The 23,426-nt window shown below is 40.7% G+C and overlaps 1 protein-coding gene across 1 annotated transcript in view; it reads left to right on the top strand.

Moving 5' to 3' along the window:
- The window catches only part of IntS11 (integrator complex subunit 11), a 171,534-nt gene that overhangs the window by 88,917 nt on the left and 59,191 nt on the right, over positions 1–23,426 (top strand). Inside the window, exon 10 of the mRNA XM_090379336.1 lies at positions 22,962–23,057. Within this exon, the coding sequence (XP_090235462.1) occupies positions 22,962–23,057 (96 nt within the window). The remainder of the gene's footprint in view (positions 1–22,961; positions 23,058–23,426) is intronic.

Consider the following 23,426-nt stretch of genomic DNA (forward strand, 5'->3'; position numbering starts at 1 on the left):
CGACTTTTGGTGGAATTCCCACAAAGGTTACCCCGCATGCCACCTTAAACTCGTCTAAAGGGGTAATAGCCGAGTGGGATCTCCTTAACGTATCTGAGGAGGAAATCGTTCAGGAATTAGGCGATCAAAATGTAATAAATGCCAAAAGGATAGTCATTAAGAAAGATGGAGTTCTTACTCCTACCCAAACGGTCATTCTTACATTTAAAACACCAATTTTACCAACAACTGTTAAAGCTGGATATTTAAGGTGCAAAATTCGACCTTATATTCCAGACCCAGTCCGGTGTTTTAAATGCCAAAAATTTGGACACTCACAAGCAGTCTGCAGGGGTGTAACCACCTGTGCCTCCTGTGGTTCAAAAGAGCATGTTCACACAGACTGCCCCACTGAAATACAAAGCTGCCCAAACTGTAAGGGGAATCATTCAGCATTTTCAAAGAAGTGCATCCAGTGGCAGACTGAAAAGAATATACAAAAGTACAAAGTGGAACACAAGGTGCCATACCAAGAAGCAAAAAGACATTGTTTAATTTCAAATAAATTGCCATCTTATTCTTCAGTTGTAAAAAAGCAACGATCCATAACAGTACAAACAGATTGTTCAGTTCCGCCAAGCATCTCAATTTCTGATTGGGCCAGGTCAGTCCTCTCTACACTAAAAGAACAGCCTACCCAACAGCAAACAACTCATTCGGTAAACACACCATTGACAATACCGCCAGATAAAAATTCTGTACAACAGCCAGTTAATCAAACAAGCTCTGAAAGAAATAATCAAAAAACCAGTACTGATACCATGGACATAGATAAAAATTCTGTACAACAGCCAGTTAATCAAACAAGCTCTGAAAGAAATAATCAAAAAACCAGTACTGATACCATGGACATAGATAGAAATTCACACCGAGATGACCCACTTCTTGAACTTAATGCAGAAGAGGAGGACATGGACGTCACTAGACCAAATTTCCCAAAAAGGGAAAAAAGACTAGACAGGCGGAAACAGACCACATCCCGTAAGCAAGCAGACACGCCCGATAATGCATAGAATCATTCAACGGAATTGTCGCGGACTCCGAGCTAACTCAGACGATGTTTATGACTTAATTACCGAATATAAGCCTGCTGTTCTTTGTCTACAGGAAACAAACCTGACCCCTAAAATAACTATGAGCATAAAACATCATATAATGCTTAGAAAGGATAGGAACGACTCTAATACAGCACATGGAGGTGTAGCATTGCTAGTAAACTCCAGAACTCCTTTCAGACCAGTCCCACTGCAAACAACTTTAGAAGCAATTGCTGCTAGAGTTATGGTTAAGGTAGCGGTAACAGTTGTTTCCATATACCTTTCGCCAAACTATTCATACTCTCTAGCAGATTTGAATGATTTAGTTACTCAGCTGCCACCACCTTTCTGTATCTTGGGTAACTGGAATGGGCATCACCCCCTGTGAGGTTCCTCGCACCTTGATAAGAGAGGTCAGTTAATTGAAAAATTTCTTGAAAGGCACAACTTAACATTATTAAACAATGGGACTCACACGTACGTGCATCTTTCCTCAAGGTCAACTTCTGCAATTGATCTTTCAATATGCTCGCCAAACCTCCTTCCTCTTATTGATTGGACGGTCACTGATAACCTGCGAAATAGTGACCACTTTCCAGTAATATGCACACTATCGGCTAACTCTCCTCCTCAAACTGAGATAAAAACTGTTTGGAAATTTGACAAAGCTAACTGGAAGAAATATCAAGAGTTGGCACATCTAGATATTCAGACTATTGAGACTCTCACCATTGACTCTGCCGTAACTTACATAACTCAGCAAATGATAGCAGCTGCAGCAACCAGTATACCCAGATCATCCATGAAAACTCTCTCCCACCCAAAAATATGGTGGAATGAAGCCTGTAGCAATGTGAAAAAAGAGAAGAATAGATACTGGAACTTATTTCGTAAATACCCAACCACAGCTAATCTCATACAGTTCAAGAAAGCTAGAGCTAAATCTCGTCACATACAACGAATAAGCAAAAAAGAGACATGGTCTAAATATGCCTCCTCTATAAACAGGACTACAAATATCAGAACTGTTTGGACTAAAGTTCGAAGAATTAATGGAAAATATCCACCTATAACCACTCCAATAATATATCTAAAAGGCAAAGAAATCTGCAATCCTCTCGATATTTCTAATACATTAGGTGAAACCTTTGAAAAAATCTCCGCTGTAACTGCATTTGAGCCAAGTTTCCAGGCACATAAAATACAAGCAGAAAAATATAATCTCAATTTCAGTACTTCACGACAGCATCCATATAATGTACCCCTTACCATGGCAGAGTTACGTAGTGCACTTGCAAGATCCAAAAATAGTGCTGCTGGCCCTGATGGAGTGTACTATGCCATGATATATCATTTGAGTGAAGAATCCCTTTCTGCTCTGCTAAAACTGTATAATAGAATCTTTGGCGAAGACTACTACCCTACCAGTTGGCTTCATTCTATTGTATTAGCTTTCCCAAAACCAGGAAAGGACCATTCAGATCCAGCAAATTACCGACCGATAGAGTTAACTAGTTGTATAGGAAAAGCATTTAGAAAAAATAATTAATGCCAGATTGACATGGTTCCTAGAGACTGAATGCATTCTAAGTCAAAATCAGTATGGATTTCGAAGAACTAGATCAACACTTGACTTTATGGTCAAAGCTGAAGGAAACATCCGAAATGCATTTCTCAGGAACGAACACCTAGTGATGATATGTCTTGACATCAAAAAAGCTTTTGATACAACCTGGCGGTATGGAATTCTTCACGATCTCTATGAATCCGGTATTCGTGGTCATCTTCCAAAATTTATCCAGAACTTTTTGAGCAATAGGACCTTTCAGGTACGATTTCACTCTGCTCTCTCACAAACATTTGTGCAAGCAGAGGGGGTCCCTCAGGGTTCTGTGCTTAGTGCCACGCTCTTCTCTCTCTCTCAGGATTAATTCCATTACAAAAGTTATTCCTGACACAGTTGAAACTTATCTGTATGCCGACGATCTGGTGATCTCAAGCCACTCACAAAACATGCGTTTCATTGAAAGGCAGCTTCAAGGTACAATTAACAAGCTTGTTCAGTGGGCCAAAAATAATGGATACAGACTTTCAAAACAAAAAACAACAGCAATTCATTTTTGCTGTAAACGGAATTTACATCCAGATCCCGATTTACATCTTGATTCTCATCCAATTTCTTTTCAACAGAGTATTAGCTTTCTTGGACTAATTCTGGATAGAAAACTTAGTTTCTTAGAGCATATTAAACATATTCGTACAACCTGCCTACAAGAAGCTGAATCTCCTCAGGGCAATTTCCGCTATGTCATGGGGTGCAGATCGGTACATGCTGCTGCACTTATACCGGTCGCTCATAAGATCCAAACTAGACTATGGGTCACCTGCATATGCTGAGGCATATGCAGGTGACCCATATTATTAAAATGGCTCAACCCAGTACATCACAATGCCCTCCGAATTGCACTGGGAGCTTTTCGTACATCGCCAGTTCAGCGTCTCTATACGGAAGCACATGAACCACCCCTATTTCTTCGTTGGCAAGCTCTGTTATTAAGTTATGCAGCAAAAATCAGAAGTTTCCCACATCATCCTATAAAACAGTATTTATTCACCCCAAAATGGCATAAATTGTACCAAAATAAACCTTTGCAGAATAAACCATGTGGCATTAGATTACAAAGCATAACTACGTGCTGGGAACTAAATATGAATGACATAATTCTAGATATTAGCACGGCTATGCCACCATGGCAAATACCCTTGGCCAGTGTTGACCAACATTTCCAACAATGGGGAAAGAATGCACTTCCAAATTTCAGTATTCAGCAGATCCATGCAACTCACTCTTTTCAGTTCTCTAGTTTTACCCAAATTTACACTGATGGTTCCAAGACAGATAGTAAAGTTGGAGCAGCTGCAGTTCTACCAAACAATACAATATCCCAGCAGCTCCCTTTGGAGTACAGTATTTACACCGCAGAACTGTGTGCTATCCTGATGGCTCTAGACAATGTAAAACAGTCTTTATATCCTCAAACTATTATCTACACCGATTCCTTAAGTGCTGTATCTGCTCTTCAGTGTAAATTTCCTTCCAGTCATCCGTTTCTACAACAAATTCAAACCAAGTTAGTGCAGCTTCTTGCAAACAGGCAAAAATTAATTTTCTGTTGGATACCTGGGCACTCTGGAATCAGAGGAAACGAACAAGTGGATCTTGCAGCCAAGAACGCCAGTCACATAAAATCAGACATGCAGATACCTTACACAGATTTAAAATGCATCATACATACCAATGTTAGAAAAAAATGGCTATCCATTTGGCAGGGAGAAAAAAGCAATAAGCTTTTTCAGATTAAAAACGATCACAAGAAGTGGCTATCAAGCCTAAGAGGCAATAGAAAGGAAGAAGTAGTATTTGCTAGAATTCGAATAGGACATACTCACCTAACTCATAGTTATTTACTCACTCAGGATGACCCTCCCCTATGCAGCAACTGTCAAACTCAACTCACAGTAAACCACTTGATCATTGAATTCCCATTATATCTGAGAGAACAAAAAACAGCTTTCTCTTCACATCTATATTCTTCTAATAAACTTACCTTACAACAGATTCTCGGAGACCGACAAGATATTAATGATGTTTTTACCTTCCTCAAATTGATAAACAAATATCATCTGATCTGAATCCTTTTATTTAATATAACAATCATGTATCAAATAAGATTGAAATAGGTGCATTATGGCCTTAGTAGCCCTTGCACCAATAAATCCAACAAACAACAACAACAACAACTTTTGATAAGAAGCATGACCTTCCCCTACCTCAATTCCACCTCTTCTATCAATGCCAATCCTAAAGAAATTATACATACCAACAACTCATGCAACTCATTATCCCCTATTTTGGGGTGGCACCATGCAGTGGCGGATTCGGGTAGGGACACTAGGGCACGTGCTCCCCTGTCGTTTTTCGTAAAATACACACCAATCGTTTAAATTCCCTTTCGATAAAAAAAAGTTTTTTTTTTCCCCCGTTGTTAACATAGGATTTTATTTATTTTTGCATTGCGGCTCAACTATTTTCAACTGACTACAGTTGGCAACACTGATCCTAATGTGATTGCAATTCTAGTGCACAAATTGGTCCTTGAGGTTGTCACAGACATTCTCTCAGATATGCCAGACAAGCTGTACTTGCTACCTGGCCCTGGGTGCGAAGCGATTGTGACTGAGCGATTTCTCTGTGCTTTCACTGCGATTCTCAAAAGGTGAATTCTAGTTCTCTTTTACGTTCTTCTCCTTAATAAATCCTTTTATTTAATACCAGCTCTTTTTTCAAAAGTACTGATCGAGAGCAAGAAAGGAAAGTAACCTTTCTTTTTTCATATTTAATAGACTAACTCCTACTAACTTCGCTTGGTCACACCAGGCACTGCTCCTGCCTCCCCGTGGCGGGGCCAGTAACCTTGGCAGAAAAGTTCATCTGCCAGGGGCTAAGAGGAGCCAACATGGAAAAAAATATGTTTCCAACTATAGAGTCGACAAGCTGTTGGCCAGATACCGAACATAAACATGATTCGTCACAAGCAAAGAGGTTGAAAACCAATCCCTCGGTGACAGACTCATCAGCATTTTTAATAATGCACTCACTATCAGAACAACCTCTCAGTAAGCTATCCCTCTTTTCTAATCCAAAAACATCTGGAGAGTATTGCAGGGTCTCCCAAGACAGTTACGAGACTGCAATCAGGGGACTTACTTGTTGAAACTCTAAACCACAGGCATTCTGAAAAACTACTAAAAATGACAAATTTTGCTGGTATTCCAGTTAATGTAACTCCACATGCAACCCTAAATACATCAAAGGGTGTAATCTCTAGTTGGGACCTGATGAATGTGACGGAGGAAGAAATTAAAGAAGAGCTTAAGGAACAAAATGTAATCGCTGTAAAAAGAATTATGGTCAAAAGAGACAATATACTCATACCTATCAAGAAAGGCATCCGGGGTGGATGGGATCTATCCAGTTATATTAAAGGAGGCAGCAAAGGAAGTAAGCAAACCCTTAGCCATAATTATGAGAGCTTCCTTGGACTCAGGGGAGGTACCCATAGACTGGAAATGTGCAAATGTGACCCCAATTCACAAAGGAGGATCAAAGGCTGACACAAGTAATTATAGACCTGTGAGCTTAACTTCTGTTCCAGGAAAATTAATGGAGGCACTGGTTAAAGAAGCACTGCAGTATCATTTAGACAAGACTTCAGTTATAGCTCAGACACAGCATGGTTTTGTTAAGGGGAAGTCTTGCCTGACCAACTTGATTGGATACTATGATGCAGTCACAAAAGAACTGGATGCAGGGAATAACTTTGATATTATATACTTGGATCTTGGAAAGGCTTTTGATACTGTTGCACATGGAAGACTGCTACACAAATTGGAGCAGTGTGACATTGGAGGCAAATTGCTGCTATGGATAAAGGGGTGGTTGAGGGGGAGAAGACAGAGAGTGGTAATCAATGGACACTGCTCGTCGTGGACTAATGTTATTAGTGGAGTCCCTCAGGGCTCAGTGTTGGGTCCATTATTGTTTTCTGTATTTATAAATGATATTGATGATGGTATATCAAGCTTAATGTCCAAGTTTGCAGATGATACAAAGGTTGGCAGGGTTGTCAAGGACACTACTGACACTATGCTGCTGCAACAGGATCTGGAAAGGTTGAGCAGATGGGCTGAGAGGTGGCAAATGAAGTTTAACATTGACAAATGTAAAGTACTACACATGGGAAACAGCAACCCCAGAGCAACGTATCAACTCTGTGGTACTACACTGACAGTGGTAGAGAATGGAAGGGACTTGGGGGTGGTTGCGCAGGCAGATATGAAGTTCTCTGAGCAGTGCAGACGGGCTGCAAGAGCAGCTCATGGAGTATTGTCAATGATATACAGGAATTTTTCCAGCAGGGATAAGGAGGTGATTATTCCATTGTATAAGGCAATGGTCAGGCCACAGCTAGAGTACTGTATACAGGTCTGGAGGCCTCATTTCAAGAAGGATGTAGAGCTGCTGGAACGAGTACAGAGAAGGGCAACAAGATTAGTGAATGGAACAAAGGGGTGCTCTTACGAAGAAAGGCTTAAATTTTGCAAATTACAGTGTCTGGAGACTAGGCACCAGCGAGGTGATCTGATAGAGGTGTATAAAGCCTTGAATGGTTTAAGCATGCTCAATGCTGATGGGATTCTTCCTCTAGCTCAGAAAAATCACCTGAGAGGGCATAAATTCAAATTGAGAAAGACAGATGTAGGATAGGCGTGCGGAAATTTGCCTTTAGCCAGCGGGTGGTTGGTTGGTGGAACAAACTTCCATCCCTTGTGGTGGAGGTCGATAGCCTAAATAAGTTTAAGGCTCAGCTGGTCAGGTATTTTGAACGAACAGAGGGGTGAAGTGGAAGTGGTTTTTTTTTTTTTTTTTTTTTTTTTTTTGGCTGATGCTGCATAAGCTTGCTTTCTTGCATCAAATTCCTCTACTAATGCTAATGCTAATTCTACCAGAAATATAATTCTCACCTTTAACAGTCCAAATCTGCCCTCATCAGTAAAAGCAGGATATCTTCTTTGCTGCACTCGTCCTTTCATATCCAATCTGTTGAGATGTTATAAATGCCAAAAGTATGGCCACTCTCAAACGACATACAGAAGCAACCCAGTTTGTCCCAACTGTGGATCCTCTGATCACATTCAAAGTGATTGTTCGGTGAAAGAAATGATCTGTCCCAACTGGAAAGGCACCCATCCGGCCTACTCTAAGACATGTGAGAGATGGAAAACAGAGAAACAAATTGCGAAATATAAAGTTGAAAATAAAGTTAGTTATCAGGAAGCAAGAAAATTTATTGCACCCAGTATACATAACTGTACCTATGCCAGTATCGCAAAAAAATATCAGACAATAGCCACGCAAACTTGTCCTTGAGGTTGTCACAGACATTCTCTCAGATATGCCAGACAAGCTGTTCTTGCTACCTGGGAGTCTAAAACGCTGATGGAACTGATATTCGGGTGACACTCAAGTCAAGTGGACCCAATTTCGGCGAAGTCCGGACGGTCTATGACAGCCAAATCCTCTGCTTGCACCTTCACGATGGTGGGACTGTTAGTAATCCTGGGTATAACCTTCATGCACAAGTACATGGTGGGTGACCACCCAGGTGTGAACCAACGTAAGCAGGGGTCGAGGTGTGGCGCCCACACCACATGGAGGAACGCCGCCCCTCTATGTTACCAGGCAGTACTAGGTGGTAGATGACTCTCATCAACCGGTGAAATACCACCACTTTGCTTATTGGAGGCTTGAAGTGGTGGAACCCATGTTTAGTCTCTAGAGCTAAGTTCCGGCCAACCCTTCCCTATCTCTTCCATCATGCAGTATGATTGATGATTTTTGAGGTTATGATGAATGTCGTGGCGAGATCCAATATTCCTTACATTTCGAGGGTACAGCTCTAAAACGGTGTTCGCAGGCCGGCCGCTAGTTAGTACACCGGACTGAACCTATTGGTAACTCTCTAGGAAGCTTCCGGATCAGCTAGTGTATAATCTTGCTACCTCTACTCTGCCAGATAGTGACTGGAGGGAGTCCGAGTAGTGTGTATGCGGGGAGCATTGTCGAGGCCACGTTATGTCAAGGATCTGGGTATATTCTTACCACATGTACGCCATATCCAAAAATTTCATTACTTCATACAGCATGTCCCACCCACTTTTTCTTACTATTGAATACACCATGAATTGTCAAAATAATAGAGCAAGCTTATCTGCGAAAAGATCTAAACCTCCCAAGGACTTCCTAATTCATTTCACAAATATACGTGGTCTCAATTCTAATCTCAACGATGTCCATTTCCACTTGCAGTCTTCCAAACCCCATGTACTTTTTCTGACTGAATCTCAGTTATCAGTTGATTCAACTACTGCTCATCTCAGATGTCCAAATTATTTGCTTTATGATTCCTTTCGCCTCAAAGGTGGTACTTGTGCATATGTCCGTTCTGATATTCCCTGTCAGAGACTTGGCAATTTGGAATCTCCTCTCTTTGATCTTCTCTGGCTTAAAATCTCTCTACCTCATTGTGTAAAATTCATCTGTTGTCTCTACCGTTCTCCCAACTCCACTAATCACTTGGAGCTCTTTGACTTCCTCTCTTTGCAACTTGACTTTCTCCAGTCCAACTTTCCTAACAGTGAGGTAATTTTCCTTGGTGATTTTAACGTTCACAACTCCAGCTGGCTTCCGTTTTCTAGTCACACTGACCCAGCAGGTCGAGATGCTGAGGCTTTTGCAAGTACCAATGACCTAGCACAGATTGTTCATTTACCTACAAGAATACCGGACAATCCTAATCATACAGCCAATACGCTTGATCTTTTTCTCACAAACAACCCTTCTAAGTACAAGGTTGAAGTGAGAGGTCCTTTAGGCACTTCAGACCACAACTTGGTGATTGCCTCTTCTCCAATGGAACCTTTATCTCATGGCTATTCCCAACCTCGTATTGTTTGGCATTACAAGAATGCAAAATGGGATGACCTGCGAGACTTTTTTTCTTCTTTTCCTTGGTCTGAATACTGTTTCAAAACTTCTGATGTCAACGTTTGCTCAGATCGTGTCAGTGAAATTATTCTTGCAGGAATGGAATCCTTTATCCCACACTCCACTTTAAAATCTCGTCCTTTATCTAAACCTTGGTTTTCCAATAAATGTGCTAAGGCTGTCCAAGAGAAGAATGTTGCATATCGTAATTGGCTTGTTTCCAATTCTTCAGTTTCATTTTCTGCCTACACCAAAGCTCGCAACAGTTGTAAAGCAGTTATTAATCAGTCCAAACTAGAGTTTGAACAGGCTAAGAGTAGGAAACTTGCTTCTTGCCCTAATGGTAGCCGAGCATTCTGGTCTCTTGCCAAAGCTATTGTCCGCAACTTTTGCTCATCTCTGCTCCCACCTCTGTCCAAACCAGATGGTTCTGTTGTCACTTCAGCCAAGGATAAAGCTGACCTGCTAGCATCCCATTTTTCTTTGAGCTCATGTATTAATGATCTTGGTAAAACACCTCCCACCATTCCTAACACGCTTCGTTCAATGCCTCCTGTGGTCTTCCGTCAAAAGGATATTAGAAGGATTTTGATGAACCTTGATGCTAAGAAAGCTCCAGGTCCGGATGGTATTTCTCCACTTGTTCTCAAAACCTGTGCTCCTGAACTTACTCCTATTCTTTGCCGCCTTTTTTCCCTTTCTTATTCCAAAGGTGTTTTTCCTTCTGCTTGGAAATTTGCTCATATCCAGCCAGTTCCTAAAAAGGGTGACAAATCCCTCCCATCCAATTATCGTCCCATTGCAATTACTTCTACTCTTTCTAAAGTAATGGAGAAATCAATTAACCGCCAACTCTTAAACTACCTAGAAACCTTCCGTCTGATCAACGATCGCCAGTATGGATTCCGTCAGTGTCGATCCACTGGTGATATTCTGGCTTAAGTTACCCATTTATGGACTAATTCAATGGAAAGGTTCGGTGAAACACAAGTAGTTGCTCTTGACATCTCAAAGGCTTTTGATCGTGTTTGGCATAAAGGTCTTCTAAACAAGCTTCCATCTTATGGTTTGCCAACTGTTTTTAGTAATTGGTTATCCAGTTTTCTCTCTGATCGCTCACTGAGGGTGATGGTAGATGGCTCTCTGTCTTCTAACTTCTCCACTAATGCCGGTGTCCCCCAAGGTTCAGTTCTTTCCCCCACTCTTTTCCTCTTGTATATCAATGACCTTCTTCCATTGACTGGAAATCCTATCCATAGTTTTGCCGATGATAGCACATTGCATTCAACTTTCCATTTTGAGAAACCTTGTCCAGCTCAATCAGCTTCAAGTTCTCGAAAATCTGCTGCCAATTCCCTAAATGCCGATCTTCAGGTAATTCTCCAGTGGGGCAAAGACAACTTAGTTGATTTCAACCCTTCTAAAACTCAATCTTGTCTTATATCTCGCAAAAAGGATTCTTCTGCTACTATGCTTATCTTTAGTGACACTCCGATTTCTAGGCAAAATGATATATCTCTTTTGGGGATTACCCTGACTTCTAATCTCTCTTGGCACAAGCACGTTACAAATATTGCTTCCTCTGCATCTAAAAAACTTGGTTTTCTCTTTCGCTCTCGGCGTTACTTTTCTTCCAAACAGCTTCTCACTCTGTATAAATCGCAAATCCGCCCTGCCATGGAATATTGTTCCCACATCTGGGGTGGTGCCCCCAAAACCTCTCTCAGGCTTCTTGATTCCATTCAGAAGAGGGCAGTTAGGTTAATTAATGATTCATCTCTAAGAGAGTCTCTCCATTCGCTTTCTCATAGACGCACTGTTTCTGCTGCATGCCTCTTCTACAGATACTTCCATGGGCACTGTTCTTCTGAATTGGCTTCTATAATTCCCGCTCTCTCTTTTAAAACAGTCCGAACACGTGCCGCCACCAGCCAACATCCATTTACTGTACAACTTCAAACCCACAGAACCAACTTTTCATCTTCCTCATTTATTCATTCAACTGCCGTTTTCTGGAACAACCTTCCTTCATACGTATTTCCTGAAAATTACAATCTACAGAAGTTCAAGTCCAATATCAACAAATATCTTCTTTCGTCTTCTCAACCTCCAACCCAAGCACGGTACTAAGTACTATAGGTTATAATACCTCTCGTGTTTGGGGTTCTCATAAAAAAAAAAAAAAAAAACTGATGTTACCATTCCACATAACATATCAATCTCCGAATGGGTTCGAGCTGTCCTCTCTCTCAGCAAGAGTCCAATACCTTGAAGCACTCAGACCAAGCAAGTAATACACCTCTTAAGATTCCAGTAAAATCTCCTCCACCAGTGATTGCTACTACTTCAAATAATCCTAGTTCATCTTCAAAAAAGATTATTCAGGACACATCGATGCATCCAGAGTATTCATCCAAACAGGAAGATCCGATTCTGGAAATATTTGTAGAAGAAGAAGATATGGACACAGGTCGCCCTACATTTCCAAAAAGAGACAACCCAAAGCCAGAACGCCATAAGACAGCCACGTCAGGTACAGCTTCTTCTTCTAAATTCAAGTAATGCCTAACATCTTGCAATGGAATTGCAGAGGCTTTCGTGGCAACATTGACGACATTCATTACTTAATTAACCGCTACTCTCCAGTTGGTTTTTGCCTGCAAGAAACCTATTTAACTCCTCAAATTTCCATAAAAAACTACTCAGTCTATCGACTAGATCAGAATACATCCAATTCTGCTTGTGGTGGTGTAGCTATTTTAATTAACACAAGGATTCCAGCTAGGAAATCACTCTCCAAACCCAAATCGAAGCTGTCGATGTGCATCTGATTACTCAGTCTGCTTTAACTCTAGTCTCAGTTTATCTCCCACCAAATCATACTTACTCTTATAATGATCTTAAGGAACTTTTATTACAGCTACCCTCCCCTATTTGCCTGCTAGGGGATTTCAATGGCCACCACCCTTTATGGGGATCATCTAAATTAGACAGACGCGGCCGACAGATCGAAACTTTACTGGAAAAACGAACCCTCACTCTTCTTAACAGTGGTTCGCACACCCATATACAGTTACCTAATGGACAGACTTCTGCCATTGATCTATCGATTTGCTCCCCAATACTGTTTTCAGTCATGCAATGGTCCGCTCTGGATAATCCCATGGGCAGCGATCATTTTCCAATTGTTTGTAATCTGATGACTACACAACCACCATTAGATGAACCCTACAGGAAATGGAAATTCTCTAAAGCTAATTGGAATAAATTTCAGTCAGCAATCACACTGGACAAAAAAATTATACAACTACATCCCATAGATGAAGTTAACGATTATATCACTTCCAGCCTTTTATTTGCAGCTAAAAGCTCAATTCCAATATCAATTTCCAAGACTCGACGCCATTCCAACTGTTGGTGGAATGAGGAATGCACAAAAGCGAAAAAGAACAAAATAAAGCATGGAATTTATTTCGTCGAACTCCAACTACAGTTAATCTTATTAACTACAAGAAACTAAAGGCAAAAGCTTGTCTCATTCAAAGACAAGCCAAGAAAGATTCTTGGACTCGGTTTGCAAAGACTATCAATAGAAACACGAACCCACGATTAATATGGAAGAAAATTAGGCAGCTTTCCGGGAAGTTTCCAACTGTTCCTTCCCCAATTCTCTCCTGCAATGGTCTAGACGTCTCTGCTCCTCTGGATATAGCAAATGCCTTAGGCAAAACTTTTGCTCACGTCTCAGCTGCTTCCATCTACACTCCGGAATTTCAGAAAGCTAAGACCACCACAGAACAGAGACACATCAACTTTCGAACCTCACTGCTACTTCCATATAACCAGCCGCTCCAATACTGTGAACTTATGCAAGCCATCAGAACAACACGCAACAGTGCCGCTGAGCCAGATGGGATATATTATGTTATGTTACAGCACCTTGATGAGAAAAACTTACAAATGCTGCTAGCCTTCTTTAACCGAATCTTTCTGGGAAATGTTTATCCCACTTCTTGGCACAATGCTACAGTTCGCCTTTTTGAAACCTGGAAAAGACCCCTCTAATCCTAATAGTTACAGACCAATATCTCTGTCCAGTTGCCTCGGTAAAATTCTTGAAAAAATGATCCATAGTCGACTCACTTGGATCATTGAAAGCGAAAATCTACTAAGTAAGAGTCAGCATGGCTTTTGCCAAAACAGGTCCTCCTTTGATCTGATGATCAAGGCTGAATCCGAAATTCGCAATGCCTTTGTTAAAAACGAACACCTCGTTATGGTCTCCATATTATAGAGAAGGCATTCGATACTACCTGGCCTTATGGAATTCTCCGTGACCTCCATAATCATGGTCTCCGTGGCAACTTGCCTATATTTATTAGGAACTTCTTCAAGAGCAGATCTTTCCAGGTGCGATATCAAAATTCCCTTTCTACTACATTCTTGCAAGAAGAAGGAGTACCACAAGGGCCAGTTTTGAGTGCAACCCTGTTTGCCCTTAGAATTGATTCTATCACAAAAGCAGCAGTGTTTCCCTGGGCTATCATATCAGCTTCTCTTCCACCTGAGTATACCAACTTTTCAGCAGAACTGTATGCAATACAATTAGCTCTAGAAAATTTGACTCTACACCCATCTGCAAAATATATAGTTTACACTGACTCTCTCAGCTCAATTAGAGCAATGCAGAATCCCTCTCAAAAGAATCACCATATTTTAATTAAAATCAGGAGTTTGTTATTGCAAATTGATCACCGTCAACAACTAGTGAAGTTTTGCTGGATTCAGGCATAAAAGGAAATGAACTAGCTGATATATCTGCTAAAAATACATCAACCTTAGACTTAATCTCTGCCTTCATTCCAGCATCTGATTATAATATCATAATTCAAACAGCATACCATGCACAGTGGACAGAGCTATGGCATAAAGAAACAAATAACAAACTTTTTCAATTGAAACGACCCAAAATTATGGCACTCATGCACTCAGACAGTTCGGCAAGAAGAAGTGGTACTCGCACGGATAAGAATAGGGCATACCCATCTGACTCACCTCCATTTACTCACTGGCAATGATCCTCCTCAGTGAGCACACTGCTCTGAACATCTAACAGTCAAACATATTTTGATTGACTGTCCACACTATCAGCCACATCGTACTTCAACACTTCAAAATCTGGCTAATCTTCAAGAACTGCTGACACTACATCATATCATAGGAGAGGAAGCAAATATTAAGGAACTTTTTTGCTTTCTGAAACAAATTAGAGTGTATAATCTTTTATGAATAGCTTTCAGAACTGAAATGAATTTGAATTGCTACATTCTTAATTATTTTCTGATATAACTACTAATAGGCGCACTATAGCCATAGCAGCTAATGCGCCAATAAACAACCATACCACACACACTTGCTACCTGGGAGTCTAAAACGCTGATAGAACTGATATTCGGGTGACACTCAAGTCAAGTGATAGCCAAATCCTCTGCTTCCACCTTCACGATGGTGGGACTGTTAGTAATCCTGGGTATAACCTCCATGCACAAGTACATGGTGGGAGACCACCCAGGTGTGAACCAATGTAAGCAGGGGTCGAGGTGTGGTGCCCACACCACATGGAGGAACGCTGCCCCTCTATTTTACCAGGCAGTACTAGGTGGTAGATGACTCATCAACCGGTGAAATACCACCACTTTGCTAATTGGAGGCTTGAAGTGGTGGAACCCATGTTTAGTCTCTAGAGCTACGTTCTGGTCAACCCTTCCCTATCTCTTCCATCATGCAGTATGATTGATGGCTTTTGAGGTTATGAAGAACATCGTGGCGAGATCCAATATTCCTTACATTTCGAGGGTACAGCTCTAAAACGGTGTTCGCAGGCCGGCCGCTAGTTAGTACACCGGACCGAACCTATTGGTAACTCTCTAGGAGGCTTCTGGATCAACTAGTATATAATCTTGCTACCTCTACTCTGCCAGATAGTGACTGGAGGGAGTCCGAGTAGTGTGTATGCGGGGAGCATTGTCGAGGCCACGCTATGTCAAGGATCTGGGTATATTCTTACCGTGTGTACGCCATATCTAAAAATTTCATTACTTCATACAGCATGTCCCACCCACTTTTTCTTACTATTGAATACACCATGAATTGTCAAACTAATAGAGCAAACTTATCTGCGAAAAGATCTAAACCTTCCAATCACTTCCTAATTCATTTCACAAATATACGTGGTCTCAATTCTAATCTCAACGATGTCCATTCCCACTTGCAATCTGCCAAACCTCGTGTACTTTTTCTGACAGAATCTCAGTTATCGGTTGATTCAACTACTGTTCATCTCAGATGCCCAAATTATTCGCTGTATGATTCCTTTCGCCTCAAAGGTGGTATTTGTGCATATGTCCGTTCTGATATTCCCTGTCAGAGACTTGGCAATTTGGAATCTCCTCTCTTTGATCTTCTCTGGCTTAAAATCTCTCTACCTCATTGTGTCAAATTCATCTGTTGTCTCTACCGTTCTCCTAATTCTGCTAATCACTTGGAGCTCTTTGACTTCCTCTCTTTGCAACTTGACTTTCTCCAGTCCAACTTTCCTAACAGTGAGGTAATTTTCCTTGGTGATTTTAATGTTCACAACTCGAGCTGGCTTCCGTTTTCTAGTCACACCGACCCAGCAGGTCGAGATGCTGAGGCTTTTGCAAGTACCAATGACCTTGCACAGATTGTTCATTTACATACAAGAATACCGGACAATCCTAATCATACAGCCAATACGCTTGATCTTTTTCTCACAAACAAACCCCTTCTAAGTACACGGTTGAAGTGAGAGGTCCTTTAGGCACTTCAGATCACAACTTGGTGATTGTCTCTTCTCCAATGGAACCTTTATCTCATGGCTATTCATAACCTCTTGTTGTTTGGTATTAAAAGAATGCAAAATGGGATGACCTGCGAGACTTCTTTTCTTCTTTTCCTTGGTAGGATTACTGTTTCAAAACTTCTGATATCAATGTTTGCTCAGGTCGTGTCAGTGAAATTATTCTTGCAAGAATGGAATCCTTTATCCCACACTCCACTTTAAAATCTCGTCCTTTATCTAAACCGTGGTTTTCCAATAAATGTGCTAAGGCTGTTCAAGAGAAGAATGTTGCATATCGTAATTGGCTTGTTTCTAATTCTTCAGTTTCATTTTCTGCCTACACCAAAGCTCGCAACAATTATAAAGCAGTTATTAATCAGTCCAAACTAAAGTTGGAACAGGCTAAGAGTAGAAAACTTGCTTCTTGCCCTAATGGTAGCCGAGCATTCTGGTCTCTTGCCAAAACTATTGGCCGCAACTTTTGCCCATCTCTGCTCCCACCTTTGTCCAAACTAGATGGTTCTGTTGTCACTTCAGCCAAGGATAAAGCTGACTTGCTGGCATCCCATTTTTCTTCCAACTCATGTATTAATGATCTTGGTAAAACACCTCCCACCATTCCCAACACGCTCCATTCAATGCCTCCTGTGGTCTTCCGTCAAAAGGATATCAGAAGGATTTTACTGAATCGTGATGCTAAGAAAGCTCCAGGTCCCGATGGTATTTCTCCACTTGTTCTCAAAACCTGTGCTCCTGAACTTACTCCTATTCTTTGCCGCCTTTTTTCACTTTTTTATTCCAAAGGTGTTTTTCCTTCTTGAAAATTTGCTCATATTCAGCCAGTTCCTAAAAAGGGTGACAAATCCCTCCCATCCACTTATCGTTCCATTGCAATTACTTCTACTCTTTCTAAAGTAAAGGAGAAATCAATTAACCGCCAACTCTTGAACTACCTAGAAACCTTCCGTCTGATCAACGATCGCCAGTATGGATTCCGTCAGTGTCGATCCACTGGTGATATTCTTGCTTATGTTACCCATTTATGGACTAATTCAATGGAAAGGTTTGGTGAAACACAAGTAGTTGATCTTGACATCTCAAAGGCTTTCGATCGTGTTTGGCATAAAGGTCTTCTAAACAAGCTTCCATCTTATGGTTTGCCAACTGTTTTTGTAATTGGTTATCCAGTTTTCTCTCTGATCGCTCAGTTGAGGGTGATGGTAGATGGCTCTCTGTCTTCTAACTTCTCTACTAATGCCGGTGTCCCCTAAGGTTCAGTATTTTTCCCCACTCTTTTCCTCTTGTATATTAATGACCTTCTTCCATCGACTGGAAATCCTATCCATAGTTTTGCCGATGATGGCACATTGCATTCTACTTTCAATTTTAAGAAACCTTGCCCTGCTCAATCAGCTTCAACTTCTCGAAAATCTGCTATCAATTCCTTAAATGCCCATCTTCAGGTAATTCTCCAGTGCGGCAAAGACAATTTAGTTGATTTCAACCCTTCTAAAACTCAGTCTTGTCTTATATCTTGCAAAAAGGATTCTTCTGCTCCTGTGCTTATCTTTAGTGACACTCCGATTTCTAGGCAAAATGATATATCTCTTTTGGGGATTACCCTGACTTCTAATCTCTCTTGGCACAAGCACATTACAAATATCGCTTCCTCTGCATCTAAAAACTTTGTTTTTTCTTTCACTCTCGGCATTACTTTTCTTCCAAACAGCTGTTCACTCTGTACAAATTGCAAATACGCCCTACCATGGAATATTGCTCCCACATCTGGGGTGGTGCCCCCAAAACCTCTCTCAGACTTCTTGATTCCATTCGAAAGAGGGCACTTAAGTTAATTAATGATTCATCTCTAACAGAGTCTCTCCACTCACTGTCTCATAGATGTACTGTTTCTGCTGCATGCCTCTTCTACAGATACTTCCATGGGCACTGTTCTTCTGAATTGGCTTCTATAATTCCCGCTCTCTCTCTCTCTTTCAAAACAGTCCGAACACGTGCCGCCACCAGCCAACATCAATTTACTGTCCGACTTCAAACTCACAGAACCAACTTTTCATCATCCTCATTTATTCATTCAACTGCCGTTTTCTGGAATAACCTTCCTTCATACGTATTTCCTGAAAATTACAGTCTACAGAAGTTCAAGTCCAATGTCAACAAATACCTTCTTTCGTCTTCTCAACCTCCAACCGAAGCAAGGTACTAAGTACTATAGCTTCTAATACATCATGTGTTTGGGGTTTACATAAAAAAACAAATGGTGCCCTCCTGTCATTTTTTCCTAGATCTGCCACTAGCACCATGTTTCCATTAGCCCTACTATGTTGGTAGTAGTTTTCCTAACCAGGAGTTAAAATTTACTCATTAGCATTAGGATTAGCATTGGTAGAGGCATTTGATGCAAGAAAGCAAGCTTATGCAGCATCAGCCAAAAAAAAAAAAACACTTCCACTTCACCCTTCTGTTAATTCAGAGTCCAGCTGAGCCTTAAACTTCTTTAGTCTATCAACTTCCACGACAAGGGATGGAAGTCTGTTCCACCAACCAACCACTCTCTGGCTAAAGGCAAATTTCCGCACATCTATCCTACATCTGTCTTTCCTCAATTTGAATTTATGCCCTCTCAGGTGATTATTCTGAGCGAGAGGAAGAATCCCATCAGCATTGAGCATGCTCAAACCATTCAAGGCTTTATACACCTCTATCAGATCACCTCGCTGGTGCCTAGTCTCCAGACACTGTAATTTGCAAAACTTAAGCCTTTCTTCATAAGAGCACCCCTTTGTTCCATTCAATAATCTTGTTGCCCTTCTTTGTACTCGCTCCAGCAGCTCTATATCCTTCTTGAAATGAGGCCTCGAGACCTGTATACAGCACTCTAGGTGTGGCCTGACCATTGCCTTATACAAGGGAATAGTCCTTATCCTTGCTAGAAAAATTCCTATATATCATTGACAATACACCATGGGCTACTCTTGCAGCCCGTCTGCACTGCTCAGAGAACTTCATATCTGCCTGCACAGCCACCCCCAGGTCCCTTTCAGTCTCTACCACTGTCAGTGTAGTACCACAGAGTTGATACGTTGCTCTGGGGTTGCTGTTTCCCATGTGTAGTACTTTACATTTGTCAATGTTAAACTTCATTTGCCACCTCTCGGCCCATCTGCTCAACCTTTCCAGATCCTGTTGCAGCAGAATAGTGTCAGTAGTGTCCTTGACAACCCTGCTTACCTTTGTATCGTCTGCAAACTTCGACATTAAACTTGATATACCATCATCAATATCATTTATGAATACAGAAAACAATAATGGACCCAACACTGAGCCCTGAGCCACTAATAACATTAGTCCACGATGAGCAGTGTCCATTGATTACCACTCTCTGTCTTCTTCCCCTCAGCCATCCCTTTATCCACAGCAGCAATTTGCCTCCAATGTCACACTGCTCCAATTTGTGCAGCAGTCTTCCATGTTGTTGTTGTTGTTGTTTGGTTTTTAGGAGCATTAGCAACTAAGGCCATATTGCTCCAGGATATGCGGTGGTCATTCCTTAACCTTTCCGCATCCTCCGTATTTGGTGGTGACGGGCTCGAACCCCGGTCTAATCAAGAAGCGTGTGCTACGCACTGCTGCTCCTTCCCACCTGGCAGTCTTCCATGTGCAACAGTATCAAAAGCCTTTCTAAGATCCAAGTATATAATATCAAAGTTATTCCCTGCATCCAGTTCCTTTGTGACTGCATCATAGTATCCAATCAAATTGGTCAGGCAAGACTTCCCATTAACAAAACCATGCTGTGTCCAAGCTATAACTGAAGTCTTGTCTAAATGATCATGCAGTGCTCTTTAACTAGTGCCTCCATTAATTTTCCTGGAATAGAAGTTAAACACACTGGTCTATAATTACTTGTGTCAGCTGTTGATCCTCCTTTGTGAATTGGGGTGACATTTGCACATCTCCAGTCTGTGGGTACCTCCCCTGAGTCCAAGGAAGCTCTCATAATTATGGCTAAGGGTTTGCTTACTTCCTTTGCTGCCTCCTTTAATATAACTGGATAGATCCCATCCACCCCGGGTGCTTTCCTTGTGTTTATCTTCAACAATTCAATTATTTAATTGAATTGTTGAAGTTATTTATTATTAACTCAGTTATTACAAGATTCTCTAGCTTACTGCTAGAGTTGAATACACCTCTGTCTTTTCCCTCGCTAAATAACTCCTCATGTGTGAATGTGGATGCAAAATATTCATTTAGTTTGTTAGCTACCTGAGCAGGATCATCAACAGTTGACCCATCGATATCAAGTGGACCAATCTGATTCATCCCCTTCCTTCTAGAGTTTACATAAGTAAAGAACTCTTTGCTGTTTTTCTTTGCATCCCTTGCCAAAGATTTCTCGTAATCTGCCTTCGCCTGCCTAACCTCCTTTGTAACTTGGTTACTGATCAACTTGTATCTATCATAGGCTTCTGTGTCATGTGTTAATTTGTATGTATCCCATGCATGTTTCTTCTCTGCCATATGCCTCATCAGTTCATCTGACATCCATTTAGGCCTAAACCTTGAACGATATTTCTTAGTTGGTATGTAAAGCCTAGTAGCTTCGAAGATAAGTTCTTTGAATGCTTCCCATTTTGCATTTGCTGTTGGTAACATCATCAGTCGGTCCCACTGTATAGAATTTAAATACTGTCTCAGTCCATCATAGTCGCCTTTACGAAAGCAATAACCCTTCCCTTTGCCCCTAATGGTAGTTACCTCTTTGAGTAAATCCCACTTCAGCACACTGTGTTCACTGCCACCTAGTGGTTCATTTATCTGCAGATTCTTAATGCATGAAGAATCACTGCTGATAATCAAATCTAGAGTATTCGTTCCTCTAGTTGCCTCCAGAACATGCTGATGTAGGAAAAAATCATCCAATAAATCCACAAAAGCCTTGCTAGTGTGTGAGTGACCAACCCACAAATTCCAGTCAATATCTGGGAAATTAAAATCTCCCATTATAAGACTCTCTGATTTACTGGCCCCCTCTATTTCCCTGTACAGTTTCTTATTATACTCATCAGAGTCATTAGGCCTATAGCACACTCCTACTCTCAATTTTGATCTCCCAATGGTTATGCCACACCAAACTGACTCGACACTGCACTGTCCAGCGATGTCGACTGGCTTCACTTCCTTGGATTTTATGTATTTCTTAACTAATAGCATAACCCCTCCTCTTTTCCTATCCAGTCTATCCTTTCTGTAGACGTTGTACTCCCCAAATTCCAGTTCTGCATTTCTTATATCTGTGTGACACCACGTCTCTGCTATCCCAACAATATCTGCCTTTGATATTTTGAGCAATACCTCAAATTCATCAAATTTATTTACTAAACTCCTAGCATTGGTGTACACGCAAGTATGCATGCACCTATTTCTATGTACCGCAATGACTCCCGGCAGTCTCTGAAATATCCTGCATCTTGTTTTTCAGGCTTCTGCTCATTCCAATAGAAGCAGTGCAAGAATCTCTTTCACCTCTGACAGGCTACTGTTAATCTATTCTATCATTTTATTAATGGCATCCTTAACATTACTGTAGAAACATTTAGGACTAAGTGTTCTTGTATAGTTTATCTCCTTGGCACACCCCTTGAAGTTATTTAATAAATGCAATAACTAGGCCAATTTCCAATTGGTTCATCAATTGATCCAAATATGTGGTAACTAGTAACATGCAGATTTTATTAATATTAGAATCTCAGTAATCATTACTGTGATCGCTTGCTTAAAAGTACTTCATTATTGTAATTGGCATACCTTTAAGCATGTTCAGGATTTTGTTTCTAAGTGTACTGTGTGCTAAGTGTGTAATGGCATCCTTAACATTACTGTAGAAACATTTAAGACTAAGTGTTCTTGTATAGTTTATTGCCTTGGCACACCCCTTGAAGTTATTTAATAAATGCAATAACTAGGTCAATTTCCAATTGATTCATCAGTTGATCCAAATATGTGGTAACTAGTAACATGTAGATTTTATTAATATTAGAACCTCAGTAATCATTACTGTGATCGCTTGCTTAAAAGTGCCGACCGGGCTAGCCGAGTGGGTAAAGTACCTGCCCGGCAACCCAAAGGTCGCGGGTTCGATTCCCGCCTCGGGCTTGGATCACTGTACTGCAAAAACCTTTGGAGGTGCAATATGGCCACAGAAGCCGATGCGCCAACAACTACCAAATCAAAAAAAATCATTGCTTAAAAGTACATCATTATTGTAATTGGCATTCCTTTAAGCATGTTCAGGATTTTGTTTCTAAATGTACTGTGTGCTCAGGTGGAGTTTACCTGCCAAGTTAATGGCATTGAGAGAAAGAAGGAATTTTAATTTTTGATTTCTTTATTACAGGCTACTAATTATTATAAGATGTTCATAACTTGGACTAATCAGAAGATTCGGAAGACTTTTGTACAAAGAAATATGTTTGATTTCAAGCACATTAAGGTATGTGATGTTATCAAAGACAAAGATATTAGTTGATAAATGGTTTACCACCCAGACTGTTTGATGGTTGATATCTGTTAGATTCAGTGCTGTAGTCGTAAAATTAGCAGAAGGTATACTCTGTGAAATGTCACGTATGCAGACAGTATACTGGCATTATTTGTGACTTTTACATCCATATTGCATTAATAGTTATTACTATATTTATATACATTTGTTTCCTTTGCTGCTGCTTTGTGCACTTTGGGGCATTTGTTATATTTAATATTTCTATGTTTTCCTGTATTAGTCACTTTTTGTCCTGGTTTTTTACTCATCTATTTTATATTTGAATTTATTTCAATTTAAGTTTTAGCTATCTTCTGCTTT

The sequence above is a fragment of the Mastigoproctus giganteus genome, chromosome 1 (assembly GCF_048544385.1).
Source record: "Mastigoproctus giganteus isolate SK-2022 chromosome 1, ASM4854438v1, whole genome shotgun sequence".
In the NCBI taxonomy this organism is placed as follows: domain Eukaryota; kingdom Metazoa; phylum Arthropoda; class Arachnida; order Uropygi; family Thelyphonidae; genus Mastigoproctus; species Mastigoproctus giganteus.